This window comes from Brachionichthys hirsutus, chromosome 18 (assembly GCF_040956055.1).
Source record: "Brachionichthys hirsutus isolate HB-005 chromosome 18, CSIRO-AGI_Bhir_v1, whole genome shotgun sequence".
Lineage (NCBI taxonomy): Eukaryota > Metazoa > Chordata > Actinopteri > Lophiiformes > Brachionichthyidae > Brachionichthys > Brachionichthys hirsutus.
In genome coordinates this window covers 5,462,889-5,477,887 of record NC_090914.1, presented here as the reverse complement: position 1 = coordinate 5,477,887, position 14,999 = coordinate 5,462,889, and the positions used below count along the sequence as shown (strand labels likewise).

The 14,999-nt window shown below is 44.0% G+C and overlaps 3 protein-coding genes across 3 annotated transcripts; 1 reads left to right on the top strand and 2 right to left on the bottom strand.

Annotated features, from left to right (window-relative positions):
- Window position 1: 1 nt before the first annotated feature.
- Window positions 2-2,347, bottom strand: LOC137908055 (CD209 antigen-like protein E). The gene is made up of 6 exons (XM_068752415.1): window positions 2,230-2,347; window positions 1,805-1,918; window positions 808-1,059; window positions 549-712; window positions 308-444; window positions 2-152 (listed from the first exon to the last, which is right to left on the bottom strand). Exons 1-6 carry the CDS (start codon window positions 2,345-2,347, stop codon window positions 2-4), a joined length of 936 nt encoding a protein of 311 aa, XP_068608516.1.
- Window positions 2,348-5,738: 3,391 nt separating this feature from the next.
- On the bottom strand, window positions 5,739-7,661 carry LOC137907725 (C-type lectin domain family 4 member M-like). Its single transcript, XM_068752082.1, has 7 exons — window positions 7,586-7,661; window positions 7,384-7,473; window positions 7,162-7,281; window positions 6,748-7,011; window positions 6,493-6,656; window positions 6,143-6,279; window positions 5,739-5,886 (listed from the first exon to the last, which is right to left on the bottom strand). Exons 1-7 carry the CDS (start codon window positions 7,659-7,661, stop codon window positions 5,739-5,741), a joined length of 999 nt encoding a protein of 332 aa, XP_068608183.1.
- A 983-nt stretch (window positions 7,662-8,644) lies between these two features.
- LOC137907723 (serine/threonine-protein kinase Nek9) lies at window positions 8,645-14,066 on the top strand. Its single transcript, XM_068752081.1, has 23 exons — window positions 8,645-8,830; window positions 9,119-9,296; window positions 9,506-9,561; window positions 9,639-9,709; window positions 9,815-9,920; window positions 10,059-10,190; window positions 10,273-10,383; window positions 10,529-10,593; window positions 10,671-10,721; window positions 10,799-10,991; window positions 11,062-11,206; window positions 11,280-11,480; window positions 11,585-11,631; window positions 11,777-11,938; window positions 12,021-12,132; window positions 12,229-12,390; window positions 12,495-12,662; window positions 12,748-12,807; window positions 12,919-13,106; window positions 13,220-13,375; window positions 13,527-13,631; window positions 13,718-13,771; window positions 13,878-14,066. The coding sequence occupies exons 1-23, from the start codon at window positions 8,645-8,647 to the stop codon at window positions 14,064-14,066; spliced, it is 2,898 nt and encodes a 965-aa protein (XP_068608182.1).
- The last annotated feature ends 933 nt before the right edge of the window (window positions 14,067-14,999 follow it).

Here is a 14,999-nt window from a genome sequence, read left to right as displayed (position 1 = left end):
ATCAACTTGCAGTGTTTGGGGTCATTTCACAAACCCATTTAAGTGCATGAGTGCATGAAGCGTCATTCCAAGATTTAAAGGGGTTGCTTCGGGGATACATTGCTGCACAGTCCTCATTTCCTTGATTGTTGGGCTCTCCGTCATTCCAGTAACTGAAACAATAAGAAATATTTTATAATATAGCACAGTCAGATCAAATATGGCTTGGTCTACTCATTTTAAAGAGTGGTATTTAAAACAGACATTGCAAGAATTGTTACAATAAGTCAAATTGCATCTGTCCGAATCCATATTTTGTAAACGTTACCTCCCAGCCAGCCTTTTTCCATCTAGCCATTTCCAAGTCCCCTCTTGCTCCACGTCTCTCAGTCCAATCCAGAAGCCACTTTGATAAAAGGATCTCGAAGAATCGTGGTAAATATTTACCAACTCAATCATGGCCAGCTGACCGTTGTGAATATGCACACACAGAAAAGCACAAACGTACGTATTTTGCTTGCTTCTTCACAGAGAAAATATAATTGCCCGGAAGGAGTTGCATATCTTACGTGTTTTTCTCTGGTGTCTACCGCTGCCAAGTCACCTCCATGTTTCATGCAGAACTGCCTCGCCGCATGCCACGGTCTGTTTAACAGATCATCAGACAAAGCGAAGAAGTAACACCTCGAGCACATGAAGGTCCATCCTGGCAAACAGTGTCTGCAGCCCTCCTCTGGTACCAGAGACAATGGAAACATGGTTAGTTTTTGGGGGGGGTCAGTTATCATCTGTTTCATGATTACACAACTGGCAGCAGGAACAGCTCACTAATCATTGGCATGTGGGCTTTCAATCCAGCAGTCTGAAGCCTGATTTCGTCTGTCAGCTTCGCGTAGTCTTTGATCTTTCGACTCTGGTGTTCGAGCTCCCACTTAGCGAGTTGCTGCTCACTCGTCTCTTTGGCCAGCAGTTTATTGGCTTCAGTCTTACGTTGGGTTGCAGCGTTGTAAGAAGTCTGCAGTTTGTCCAGCTCATTATTCATGTCCGTGAGGAAGCGTTGGCCGCTCGTGAGTTTGTTATCTGCAGATAGAGGCATGTCGTTTTCTATAGAGGAGCCAAACATCTGTTTACATATTTAATAGCACACACAGTTAGTAGAGGAATTAACTCGGTGCATTCATTGAGGTACAAATACATAAATTGAAGCTGTTCTGCTTTATATAATTTCATAGTTCTGCATACATTTCCACTCCACTCTACATGAGCCATCTGATAAAGGAGACTAAAGAACCCGACAGTAATTTGTGTTGCAAAAATTAGCTCAGCTCAACTGATCTAAAGCAACAAAATGAAACAACCACTATATAGCAGCAAAAATCTAATATAAAAAATATATAATTACTTTATATACGTCAGTAAAACGTGACATGGCTCATTCCACCATTATTATTCTTGATAATAGAAGAATATTTTGTTAATGCGGTTGCGGCCAATGGTTCAAATCCCAGCTCTGACTGTCCACATGTCAAAGCAGAGGATTAACGTTATACAGTACATGCTTCAATAGAAAGTTTAAATTTGTACAATTTTGAATTGTGGATACTGTATATCCCTTTCGCACACTGTCATACAGAAATATATTAATTATTGCAGAATGAATGTAAATGTAGAAACATTGTATTAGAACTTCTGAATATATTATAATATATTCATTATAAAGTATTATATAAATGTTATATATTCTAAATACTTCACCTAATATTTCCAGCATACCACTTTTACAATAATGTAAATCTCTGTGTTTGATGGTGTAGCAGTGACTTACAATGGACTCCCAGGCCGATGTCAACTGCCAGCAGAATGATAGCAAACACTGCCAAGAATGTGAGTCGCTGGTAATGATTACAACTGGATTCAGGTCTCATCAAGGACATCGACACTATGCAGAGGGAGTCGTGAATTAATATTAGAGCCATAAACCGTCGTAGTGAAACAGGGAGATTCATAATGATCAGAATAATGACAGGTTTGCATCTGATGCTGTTTTTCTTTCTTTGAATTATCAACTGCATATTCTGAAGTTATTAGTAAAATATGCATTACAAATATGAAAAGTAAAAAGTATCCATGTTGAGAATGGTACAGGAATAAGCATAGAATTGTTTTTAACCAAGACTATTTTTCAGGACTATATTTTAGAACTGGGTAAACTGTCAAAAACAGACTAATTCACTAATTTCTTTATTTTACCTTTTTGCTTCCCTTGATTTGCGAAGAATTCCTGCTCCTCTGGAGTCGGCTCTTCTTGACTGACCAGTTTATTATAAGAACGGTCGGAAACGCCACCAAAATCTTCTCCGTCCTCCATCTTGACTGATGAAATGAGAGCAGTTTGACATGTTTGTCGAGCAGAGATTATTTGTTTAGGACATTGCCCTTTGCGTGTGTGTGTGTGGCATTACAAACAGAAATTCTGGTTAATTTGTTAAATATTCACAGAGTTTGCTCGGGGAAAAAAATGGTGTCATTTTCAGATCACAATATGATTTCTAGTTTATTCAGTCAGGCTTCACAAGGCATATTCGTGTGCAAATTAATTTTATTATGGTCAGGCTTGAATCTTTACAAGACATTTTTTTATTGTACACCAGAACATACTGTCCTTCATTGGATTGTCTGTTCCCATACGGCTGTGGGTTTGTGGAGGAGAATAAACAAGCTGATAAAATGCTGTCCCCCCAAAACAGTTATTTGAAAACAAAATCCATTCTCTTTTCTTTCCTCAAGAAGACTTCAATGACTTTGTTGTAGAGTTCATCTGTGCGTTTCAGTTCCAACAACAAATCCTTTTCCACGGACATGGAAGCCAACGCTGAAAGCCGCTTCTGTCCAGTCGTGTTTCTGGCGTATGCTTTCACTCGCTCCAAGGCCGAAGACGATCGCTCAACAGAGCCAGTGGATACAGGGATTGTCACAGCCAAACAAGCCAGTGCATAAAGCTGTCCCATACTCTCACTCAGCTCTTTGCTCCTAAGAAAATCAAGGAGATCCGCTGGATTTTTCCCTTCAAAGTCCGTCATGGCATACATTACGGTCAGTTCTGTTTTTAGCCGGGGCAGATCGAACAGTGCGCCGTGACTTTGCGTTAAGCTGGAAAGGGCTGTTTGTGGAAATTTTCTCCTGTATGTCTGAAAGTGCTGAGGGTCCAGAAGGGAGAGAAACAATAGTTTCTCCTGGTCTTGAAATCGATTCCGTATCTGGCAAAGAACGTTGTCCAGCATCACGCTGTGGAGTTGTTTGTAGCGTGCGCGAAAGTCGCCTTGCGCCGCTCCCTGGCCTCTGCGAGCGCTTGGACCACTTGAGATGCTCAACGTTTCTTCATACGTCCGATTGAATTCGCCCCTCGCTCGCTCAACTGCGTCACAGAACTCGTTCATCTTTGCCATGCAGAATTGTACATCCATTGTTTTCTTCTGTAGCGCGCCAAAGAGCACGTCCGCATGTTCAAAAATGCCATTAAATGCGTTGAGCCAAAAGCAAAACTCAAAATCATCCAGACGCTTATTAAATCCATCCGCACAAAGCACAGTGTCCCCGTCATACTCATCATGGCGCTCCAGGATGTGATCGAACAACTCCTTTAGCGCAACCCTCTTCTCGTGGACTGCTTTCACCGGTCCCGATGCACATTGCCACCGCGTTGGTGCGACATGAGGAAGACGCCGCTTGCAAATTTCATCAAGTAGCTGAGTGCGCTTCGGGGATCTGGAGAAGAACGCAGCGAGGCCATTCAGGTTGGCAAAAAAGACCTTGCATTCCTTAAGCTTTGAGGCCCCTTGAGTCAGTACTAAATTAAGGCGATGTGCATAGCAGTGAATGAATAATGCCATAGGTGCCCGCTCCTTAACTTTCGCTTGCACCCCATTCAGTCCAGATGCCATTACTGCTGCGCCATCGTAACACTGCGCCACAACTTTGTCCAGACAACAGTCATATTCCTCGAGGAAAGAAAAAATCAGAGCAGCAATGTCATCAGCTCGCCTGCCGCTAGATACATCCTCGTACTTGACAAAACGCTCCTTGACACCCGATGTCGTCACATAGCGCAGGACAAGCGAGAGCTGTGCGGCATTGCTCTCATCCACCATGACAGCGACAAAAGGTGCCTTTTTGATCTCTGTTTTGATCTCTTCTCCCATCACTTCTGCAATAGCATAAATTAGGTCATTAAATATTTTGCCAGATGTTCCAGTAAACGCTCTGTTGGTGGACAGGTGGAAATGCAAATCTTTGTCATGCTCACCAACAAAAGAAAGAAGTTCCATGTAGTTGCCTCTGTTTGTCGACTGAGTGCTTTCATCTTTTCCGCTAAATGAAAGTTCCTGTTTACCCAGGAACACACCACAATCAATCAGTCTTTTCAGTATCTCCCTATTTTTCTTCACCATTTCATTGTGGAGCTCACTTTCCCTGCGCACCTGTTCGTTGAGCTGCGCATCCACACTGGTGTCCCCGAAAGTTTTAAAAAGCACCGTAGCTTGCAAGTGTCCAGCCGTGTTTTGGTGTTTAGTTGCTGCCTTGGTTAAACAATTTAAGTTTCTAAATCCAGAGTTGCTCCAAACATTAGATCTATCCTTTGCAAACAAAAGGCATTCCCAGCAGAACAATTTGCAGCGATCCTCGGAAGCCGTAAGCCAGGAATAACGCTGGTAGTTTGAAGCCTGGAAGTGGCGGACAAAACCTTTCCCAGCCTGGGACAGGTTAGCCAGCTCCGGAGTTGGACGACGTCGTTTTACAAGATCTAGCTTCTCTGTAAAGGTCCGTCTTGAAAATGGCCTTTCAAGAATATCCACAACCAAATCCACGCTTTCCCCTCCTTCGGCCATTGTGGGTTAAAACGCAGGAATAAAGTTGTTTTTTTGTATTTTCGGTAGGTCGCCGCCTCGCCGGGTAAGACTTCCTGGCGCGCAGTTGATGACGCAATACGCATAGCGCTGCAATCTCACACGGAGTATCCAATCACAGGCAGGAATGCTATCGCTACTGTCTATCAACTCTAAGAGCCAATCACAGGACGCGTTACTGATCTTCAACTTGAAACCTGGAGGAAGGACTTGTTTTTACCAACTCGTGATCTGATTGGCTATCGCAACTGTCTATCAACTCAACCCTCCCCCGTTTACCACGTCCTCCTGGTATCGACACAGTAATAAAAGGCAGCACAGATCCACCTCTGGAATCCATCATGGCGAGGCTATCACTCTTCAAGTATCTTTGAGAAATCAAAATCAGTCAGAGAAAACTTCATTTCCACTTTATTAGTATGTTGCCATCAACTATAAAAATCCATAGTAAAGGCCCTTAGTCACTTCATGAATTAACCCAGACCCATGTTCCTGCCATCCTTGCATCAGTGAGTCTCAGTTCCTTCCGGTCTCCATCAACTCCTCTGGGGAATTTAGGATTTGGAGCTTTTCCACCCAAACCAGCAGCTTGCCGCAGCCAAAAACTCTGATTATTAAACAATGATCACGGAGAATATGATGGATGCAATCACATGGGCAACATAACATTCTGAGTTTTTAAAGTACAGAATACAATATAGTATTGTATAACATATATTACAAGATAGTTATTTTCAACTCTGTGCCATTAAGACAAGTGGGGGGTACAAGAGCCATTGTGCAACACTTTGATGGTACGTTGGTGAGTGTCCATTTTGACTGAAATCCCGAGAACTCTTCTGCCTCAGATTTTGCCTAATTGGGTTGCATTTCACACAACCACTCCTGGGGCAAGTCGCATTTTCCATCAAACCATGTTTGCAGAGGGATTTTACCATTCTTTATAGCTCCACATTGCTCCCCACCTGGTCCATAGTTGTTAGGCTCTCCCGACATCCAGTACCTAAAGCAAGGATAATAATTTAATATATACAGCACATCTCTGTCTATGTACACAGGGGAATATGAGACTGGAGACAAATGTGCCAACTACACACAGCGTTTCTGTGTAGACAATGGACAGAAGCTTATTACATCGAAGCACAAGCTACAAATACAGTACAGGCGATCCCTCAAACTTTGCATCCAACAAGAAATTAAATGACCATATTTCACACCATGTTTTCAACATAATACATGTAAAAGATGAAGACTCTTACCGAGCTGTCACAGTCACATTATTTATCCAATCCCATTGACCCTCTGTCTGAAACTCAGTCAGGCCAATCCAGATTCCTGGTTTATTCCACGTATGAATGTTGGGCTCCACTTTTGGTAGATACTCAAATAGATTAATCTAGGTAAACAGAGGTTAAACAACACAATTTGTTACAGGTACACAAGCAAAAAAGCTATGGCTGCACCTCATCTACTCAATCAGTGCCAATCAATGAGAATATGAGGGTGTTTTTACCATGACGATAACTTGCTGAGACTTTTTTTTTTACTTTATGATCTACAATAAAACATGAAACGTACATCTGTCCCATTTTACATTTACCGGACTCACCTGCTCCTCCAAACTGTCTATGACAGTCAGATCGCCCCCCCGGCGGATGCAGTCCGCCCTGCTGTCGTGCCAGTTCTTCAGGGGACTGGATGCCGCTTTACCGTGGAAGTAGCAAGTTGTGTTGAGTAAAAACCATTCAGATAAACATTTCTCACAACTGTGATCTGTGAAAGAACAAAATGATTTAAAGTCTCAATAAAAGGGAAACTGTTTTCTATTTGCAAAATAAAAGAAAGGAATTCATTGGACTCTCACAGATGTCGGAAGTATCGGCCTGCAGAGTCGCTTTCTCAAGCTGCAGCGTCTCAAACTGCTTCTGCAGGACGTCACTGAGCGTCTTGTTCCGCTCTAACAGTATTTCCAACTGCTGCCGCTTCTTGATCTCTTTCTTCAGCGTTTGTTCGGTCTCTTTTTGAGCTTCAATTGCGTGAGCGTGCATTATCCGAAGCTGCTCCACTTCTATGATGACGGCTTCTGTTGTTGCCCGGTCAAGATTGGATATGTCGCTGACATTAGCGCCTGTGATTATCAGAAATAAGATCATATTTTTAAAAAAAGGTGGATTTTATTATCAGATTGTTAAATGTGCTTCAATAAGGTCAGCATGGTCTACTCCACTAAAGAAATGAGGCAAAGATGCAAAACCTTCTTTGGATTAATTGTACTCACAGTAAATCCCAATAACAACAGCGATGATAATCAGAATTCCGTTTAGCAGTCCTAAAGACACAATAAACACTGGATACAGTGGAAGACTTCTGGACCCGACTCTGACTGCACCGAGAGCTCCTGAACAAACAAACGCTTCAATGTGACCTCGAAGCTCGACCAAAACATAATGTAGTAAAATCCCAAGCCATTGCTAGGACATCTTAAATGGAACAAACGTACCCATGTTTCCTGTGTTATGTTGGAATGGTTTCCCATCTGTGCCGCCGTCTTTGTCGGAAGCCATGTCTGGATGCCCGTTTGCTCTCCTGGCTTTTACTCAGAAATCCCTCCCAGCATGTTTGGCTTTTATCTGTGTGACTCGGTGCTCTGTCAATATTTCAAAATTGTGAGTGTGCATGCTGGATTGCATTATCTCAGCTACATGTGTGGCAGCGCCGCGTCTCTACACCTTTCTGTGGGGTTTCTTCTCCTGTGCTGAGACAAGGGACATACTGCATGTATTGGAATAAAATCATGAGTTGTTCATGTCAGGGTATTTTATTTTAAACACATGAGAAACGCAACTAACAGAAATTATGGGAATAAACAAGCAGCAGAAAAGAAGAAACTTATATTTGTTTAAGTACATTTGCAAGTGATGATGGTTGATTTTAGTTCATCCTTTGTGATCATTATGAAAACATTTGAATACTTGTAAACCTCATCAAGTGAAAGAATCACGCCCACAGATGTGTCTTATCTGTTTGTTTGGGTTTAATTGAGCTGCAACGCGTTTGTCCCTCTCGGGCCACCGTAACCAGCCAGTCATCACGCAAAATAGCAGAGTTATTACTTTAACCTTACGATATATCGAACAAAAAAAAACAGATGTTGGTAGTAATTCCAAATTAGTGGGGTAATATGCTGCTAATGTTACACACGTAAAGATTTTTGAAGACTTTTTTCCTCGGAGGTTTAATTTGACAGCTTCCGGGTTCCCGTCCACATATGAGAACAGCTTACGTGAAATATTTCTTACACGCTTTATATGTCGTGGACGTTTCTTGTTTTTTTTATTTATTTTATTTTAGTAGCATTTACGTTAAAATAAATTATTGCATTGAGCCAAGAGGTCGTTTTGCTTCTTGACCGGAAATAGGACTTTCAATATAAGACACTAGAGTATACACTGAGGAGACGCACTTTATTCTGAAAGTTCTCCTACTTGTCTGAATGTAATTGTTTTTGTTGTGTCTCGCTTAACTCCGGCGCTGCAACGATACTTGCTCGGATATTACAACCTTGTAATTTTCCTACATTACATATGCGAGTAGCTTTGAGGCTTCAAAGTAGCAAATAAGCCTTTTGAAGTCCCGTTTGTTGGCAACATGTCAGACCTGTGCACGCTTTTCTAGGAGTCCCTTCGCAGAGAGTTGCGGCGAGGCCTCTTCGCATTTATTTCCATCGGTTTACGAGTCTGAACAGTAAAAAAAAAAAAAAAATGTCACTGGACGATTTTGAAAGGCATTTCGACTCGCTGAATTCGGAGTTGGGCGGCGTGTCTGTGCTCAGCGAGCGATCGGCGTCGGGCACGTTTAATGGCGAAGAGGAGAAGCTGCATTACATTCCTATCCGGATCCTCGGGAGGGGGGCGTTCGGTGAGGCGACTCTGTACCGGAGAGCTGAGGCAAGTTCGGCTTCCCGTCTGAGAAAAGGTTCCTTCTAGCGGCAGTTCATTTCCTGGACTGCTCCAACATTTAGAAAATGTGTGCCTTTTCTTACCCTGCACATTGCAGCTTCCTCCTATGAGAGGTATAAATTAAAGATTGAATGCAGCGTGTGAAGTTTTAATGCATATATTCATGAATATATTGTGTCATTGAGTAGGATTGGATCATTCCTGTCACTTGGAGAGACACATCTGGACATGCCTTTGGGAGTTCTCACCAGTATTGTCCCCCTCTGGCGTCCACAGGACAACTCTCTGGTGGTGTGGAAGGAGGTGGACCTGAATTCCCTCTCTGAGAAGGAGCGCAGGGACGTCATGAACGAGATCAGCATCCTCTCCATCCTCCAGCACAAGAACATCGTGGCCTACTTCAACCACTTCATGGATAAAAGCTCGCTGTTCATCGAGTTGGAGTATTGCAATGGTAAAAAAAATACTGTCAGTGTCCACCCTGAAGATAAATAAATAATAATTAGTAATGTTGGTATATTAGATATTGATCTCACTCTCTAGTATGCTTTTCATTTAATTGTGTATTTCCTTTCCCTTTTGTTTAAAACTTTTATTTGCATGCTAAAACAACAACGTTTCAATCAGTTTGTGAGACGATGCTTAACAGCCTTTCCACGACAGGAGGGAATCTCTATGATAAGATCAACCAGCAGAAGGGGACGCTTTTCAGTGAGGAGGTATGAGCGCAGCATTGTGAGGCCTTTATTTAGACTAGAGGCTCCTTCGCGTCTTCACCTTTGTTCTCTTTCTTCAGGTGGTCGTTTGGTATCTGTACCAGATTGCCTCTGCAGTGTCCCACATTCACAAGGCTGGGATCTTACACAGGTTAAACACTGTCTTTATCATCTGCCAGGCCCAATTGAATCTTTTTTTTTTTTTAGCTTGTAAGAAGGATTATGTTTGGTGATTATTATTATTTATTTTTTGCAGAGATATTAAAACGCTGAACATTTTCCTCACCAAGACGGACCTCATCAAGCTGGGTGACTATGGTCTTGCAAAGAAGCTGGACTCTGAGTTTTCAATGGCAGAGACTGTAAGTCGTGATTCCTTTCCCTTGTTTGACCAGACTGGCTGCAATTTTAGCACAATTACTCAGTAGTTAAATACTCTCTTCACTTTTCACTGACAACCTGAAATGCCTGCTTTACTTCTCCCTCCTCTGTTAATTCAGTGTGTGGGGACTCCGTATTACATGTCACCCGAATTGTGCCAGGGAGCAAAGTACAACTTCAAATCCGACATCTGGGCCATGGGTTGTGTACTTTTTGAAGTCTTGACTCTCACAAGAACATTTGATGCGACGGTAATTTTGCTAACTTGTGGGAATTTTAATTATTCTCATTAAATCCTCCTTAGAATTCATTTAGATGTCTTGTATTTATTAGAACGCTCTCAACCTCTGTGTGAAAATAGTCCAGGGCAACTGGACTATGGACGTGGACTCCGACGTGTATTCGTCTGCTCTGATCAAACTGGTTTACGAGTGCCTCGATCAGGTGAGTGAGCGGCTAAATCGAGAACAGCTTTTGTTACACCTTGTTAAGAATGAGTGGATTGATGCCAGAGAGGGATGCATGCGGAGGTAGGCTGCCGATCCACGAGGAAATATAATGCTGTTCACGTCGTCTCTTTGCCTCACAGGATCCTGCAAACAGGCCCACGACTGAGCAGATTCTGGACCAGCCATTCATTTCCTCCTACAGGCAGTAAGTAGGCAGAGAAATGTAAGGGGGGAAGTTTAGATGCTGTCAAGACTCGCACTAACGGCTTCGTTTTCTGTTAGGGAGCTTGAAGAGCGAGTTTCTCTGCTGAATTCAGCCATGAAAAAGCCAAAGTAAGTTGTCGTCACATGTTCTTATGGATTGATTCTATAAATATTTCTATATAAATACTCAACTGATCGCGCCCCAGGTTGAGTACCGCGACAGACGCCCCCGTTGCTGTCGTAACAACACGCTCGAGGGAAGTGTACTTCTGGGGAGGAGGGAAGTTCACCCCCCAGAAAATGGACATGTTTAAAGGAGGCAGCAGCGCCCAACATGTGTGTGCAGGCGAGAGCCACTTCGCAGTGGTGACGGTGGAAAAGGAGCTGTACACGTGGGCCGTGAGTATCGATCAGTCGCTCTGTTCCCTTTCTTCTCCACAAATGACTTTATCTACTTTTTTTCCATCAGAATGTCCAAGGCGGAGCCAAGATGGTGGGTCAGCTGGGCCACGGAGACCAGGCCTCGTACCGGCAACCGAAGAGGGTGGACGAGCTCCAGGGGAAGGCCATCCGGCAGGTTGCGTGCGGAGCCGACTTCACCGCCTGCGTCACCGGTGAGGGAGAAAAGCTTCCGAGAGGGAAGCAGACGTTGCATTTCTAATCCTTTGCTTCCTCTGCTTTTAATAGACGAGGACCAGATGTACACGTTCGGCTCGGACTACTATGGCTGCATCGGTGTGGAGCAGGATCTCGGCATGGAAATCTATGAGCCGGTGCTCTTGGAGTTTTTTGAGGAGAGGCCTGTTTGTGAGGTTTCGTGTGGAGACAACCACGTGGTGGTCCTGACTCAGAGTGGGGACATCTACTCCTGGGGCTGTGGAGAGCATGGTGAGCTGTTGTTTATAAACCCGTGCTTTTATTTTGGGCGAAGCCAGAAGATACGAGCCTGTGGCCCGTTTTATGTACAATCATACTCAGTGTTCCTGTTGCAGGGCGTCTTGGCTTGGAATGTGAGGAGGACTTTGCTTCTCCGATGCAAGTAAGAGTTTGTTTTGTCATATTTTTTGACTGCAAGGCACTAAACCAAACAGGAGCCATCATTTAAAAAGTTAAATTATCCCTATTTCTCCTCCTAAGAAGTGTTTTCAAAGATATTTCTACTCCCTGTTTGCTGGCTGTCCCAGGTGGAAATCCCCAAAGGTGCCACGATCTCCTCGGTGTCGTGCGGCAGTGATGGAACCTTCTTTTTGACAGAAGCCGGAAAAGTCTTAGCGTGTGGAAACAATGAATACAACAAGCTTGGTCTGAATCAAGGGATCTCTGGTCTCAAAAACCACCCAGGAGAGGTACGAGTTCAGTGTAAAGCATGGTGATGACAGAGGAGCTGCATGTTCCAACATGCTACATGCTTTCTTTTGCACGTCACAGCAGAGCAACCAGGGGATCCCATACATCACCACGCTGACCTTGGCAAAGCAGCTCTCACGATTCAAGATCCAGGCTGTAGCTCCGGGGAAGACCCACACGGCTGCTATTGATGGTAAAATCAAAAATAACATAACAGAAAGAACCTCATATTTCTATTGTAACTTTTCAAAGACACATTTAATATGTATATATATTTCTGTTTCTGCAGAGCGTGGACGCCTGATCACCTTCGGCTGCAACAGGTATGGGCAGCTGGGTGTGAAGGATTTTAAGAAACACCCGGGTGCCCAAGTCCTTGTTGGACCCTTTGGGGGGAAGATTGTGACCAAAGTGTCATGTGGAGACGGCTTCACTATAGTAGCCACTGAAGGTGATATGTTTTGCCGGTTTCAGATTGATTTATTCCCAGATCCTACTGCCCCCCCCCCCCCCAGACTGTTAATCCTGAGAATGCGTTGTTTTTGTTCCTTGCAGACAATCAGATCTTCGCATGGGGAAATGCAGGCAACGGCAGACTCGGCATGCCGGCTGACAAGGGATTTGGTTCTGAGGTCTGCCCAGCCATGCCCAGGCCCATATTCGGTTCCCTTCACCACGTGCCAGATCTCTCCTGCCGTGGCTGGCACACAATTATTATAATGGGTCAGTAATCACATCCAGGCGCTTGCGGTCGACATTCTACTGGCGCATGTAAGCCAACCGCCTCGTATGTTTGTTTCCTTTACAGAGAAGGTGCTTAACTCCAAGACTATTCGATCTAACAGCAGTGGGATATCAATCGGTAGTGGTAAATATGTTTCTTCCCTCTCCCCTTTCTGTGTAGTTATTTGTTTGCCCGACAAATAAATCTTCGTTTGCAGAATTTCATTTGTTCATAGCTGTCGTTGTATATTTAAAGGGCTGGCACAGGAGGCGTTTACTGCCACAGTGGATCTGGACATTGATCCTGGTTTGATGACGGAGTGTCGCGACAGGGGTCTCGGGGGCACTATGGAGGATAATACAGAGGAATGCTTCCTGGAAACGCCGATGATGTCCGCAGCAAACCAGACTGGGGACAGCTCCTGTCCTTTTTGGCTGCGAAAGGTTTGTTGCCATGAAAACGGCAGGACGGTGAAACCTCGGCTTGCCTCACGAGACTGAAACACGCGAATGGAGACTCGCAGCGTCCTGATTGGAGGGAGTTTCTCATCCAACAGGAGCTTGACGACGCAGAGTTTATCCCAATGGGAGACGATTTGGACCTGCCCAATCCTGACCAGCTCTCTTTCACTGAGAGCACCACTCTACCTTATGAGGAGCTAAAAGAGCTAAAGGCTGCGGCGGCGGCGGTTGGCACCGAGAAAGGCCTGTCGGTAATCCTTAAAAAAAAAGCAGTTTGTCACACTAATCTAGAGATGAGTTATGTAATCCAGAAAAATATGCATGTATAGCTCTGTTTATACTGTGTTGTAGTACACATTTAAAATAAATAAATACTCATCAGTTAGACTTGATTTTTCACAGACTAAAAGAATGAGTTTTCGTAAATTCAACGGTTTGGTGGAAAATGACGTCTGCAGAAAAGGAGAATCAGGCGCGTGCTGCCCAGCAAGTGATGAGATTGCACAGGTATAAAATCTGCACGCTCAGCACTGCACTCCGGTCAGTCCTTTTCTTGTCGCCACAGTATTTAACGGAAAGGTTTTGTTTTGCAGCTGCGAGTAACGGTTACTCAGCAAGAGACGAGGATACAAGTGCTCGAGAAACAGGTGAACCGTTTTTCTCTGGAGCCGCCTGCCTCTCTCTCTCTCTCTCTCTCTTCGGGGTTTCATCTCTATTCTGAGTTAACTGCTTGTTTTTCTGCCGTCTCTTAAGGTTGATGAGCAGCGGAAGGAGAGCGAGAGGCTCTGGGCAGCAATAAATCATCCGCTTCTACGGGAAGCAGGACGCGACAATTACGGAAACCGTGTCTCTGATCGTACGCCCGGGGACGGAGGAGGAGGAGGAGGAGGAGGAGGAGGAGGAGGAGGAGGAGGAGCGAGCGGGCCAATGCGTGACACTTAGCCTGATGACAGAACATTTATCACATCAAATTAAACGAGCAGGGTAGATGGGGATTGGTGGTTTGGTTTGAGGGCGCAGCCTCATGCCCCGTTCACAGCCGTTGCATTGCAGGTTACGTTTTTATTGCGTATGTACGACAGTCCCAACACCTTGCACACACTCGTATGCACTCGTCCGTGCGCTTTGGTGGAGCAATCCGGCCACTTCCTCGACAGACTGAAATGTTGGCCGGATTCAACATGACACGTCACACCTTGTCACCTACGAGAGACAATCGCATGAATAATCATCGTGTTGCACGGCAGTGCGAGTGTCGAGGTCGCGTTTGGTTGTATTTCTCACTTAAGGAGATTTCTGCATTGAGGACCTCAGTGTCTCGGTCAGTATTTGTGACACAGCAAGTAAGACCAGCCTATGCAAATGGAGAACAGCTTTCTAATGCGTCCAAAGATCTGAGTTTCTTCTCCGTGATTGAGAGCTGGGCAGCCAGCAGAGAAGGTGACTCGTCTTAGTGCCAATCTCCAATGTGAAATCAACTTTTTCCTTTTGTGTGTGTGTGTCACTTTTGTTTCATTTAATATTCTTAAAAATACATCTTTATATTTTAGTCGCATGTTTTAGTGTCATATAATAACATTTATGTGAAACAGAAACTACTGATTCATTTTGTAACCGTTGACGTTTGGTTACTTTTTCATCATCTTCTGTGCACCAGCTGTTTGTTTGTTGGTTTTCTTTGTAACATTCAAGGAAGCTCAAGAGTTTTCTTTAAATTAAGAAAACGTGGAATTTAAATATAGCTAACCTTCCAGCTGTACTGTTAGTGTTTTCTTTTTTGTAACCATTGTAACAGTCTTCAGTGCTTTCTGTTGTTTTCTCCCCTTTTACCATGTTATGCATCAGTTGTCAAAGGAAATATGTGACTGCCGTTTG

Excerpts from the sequence above, each read along its gene's own strand:
- LOC137908055 (XM_068752415.1), bottom strand. The coding sequence starts at position 2,347 with ATGGAGGACGGAGAAGATTTTGGTGGCGTTTCCGACCGTTCTTATAAT. Across the intron at positions 1,919-2,229 it reads AAATCAAGGGAAGCAAAAAG|TGTCGATGTCCTTGATGAGA; the intron begins GTAAAATAAAGA and ends CCCTCTGCATAG. Across the intron at positions 153-307 it reads GGAAAAAGGCTGGCTGGGAG|TTACTGGAATGACGGAGAGC; the intron begins GTAACGTTTACA and ends TTATTGTTTCAG.
- LOC137907725 (XM_068752082.1), bottom strand. The coding sequence starts at position 7,661 with ATGCAGTATGTCCCTTGTCTCAGCACAGGAGAAGAAACCCCACAGAAA. Across the intron at positions 6,280-6,492 it reads TAGACAGTTTGGAGGAGCAG|ATTAATCTATTTGAGTATCT; the intron begins GTGAGTCCGGTA and ends CTGTTTACCTAG. Across the intron at positions 5,887-6,142 it reads AATGTGACTGTGACAGCTCG|GTACTGGATGTCGGGAGAGC; the intron begins GTAAGAGTCTTC and ends TCCTTGCTTTAG.
- LOC137907723 (XM_068752081.1), top strand. The coding sequence starts at position 8,645 with ATGTCACTGGACGATTTTGAAAGGCATTTCGACTCGCTGAATTCGGAG. Across the intron at positions 12,391-12,494 it reads CACTATAGTAGCCACTGAAG|ACAATCAGATCTTCGCATGG; the intron begins GTGATATGTTTT and ends TGTTCCTTGCAG. Across the intron at positions 13,107-13,219 it reads GTCCTTTTTGGCTGCGAAAG|GAGCTTGACGACGCAGAGTT; the intron begins GTTTGTTGCCAT and ends CTCATCCAACAG.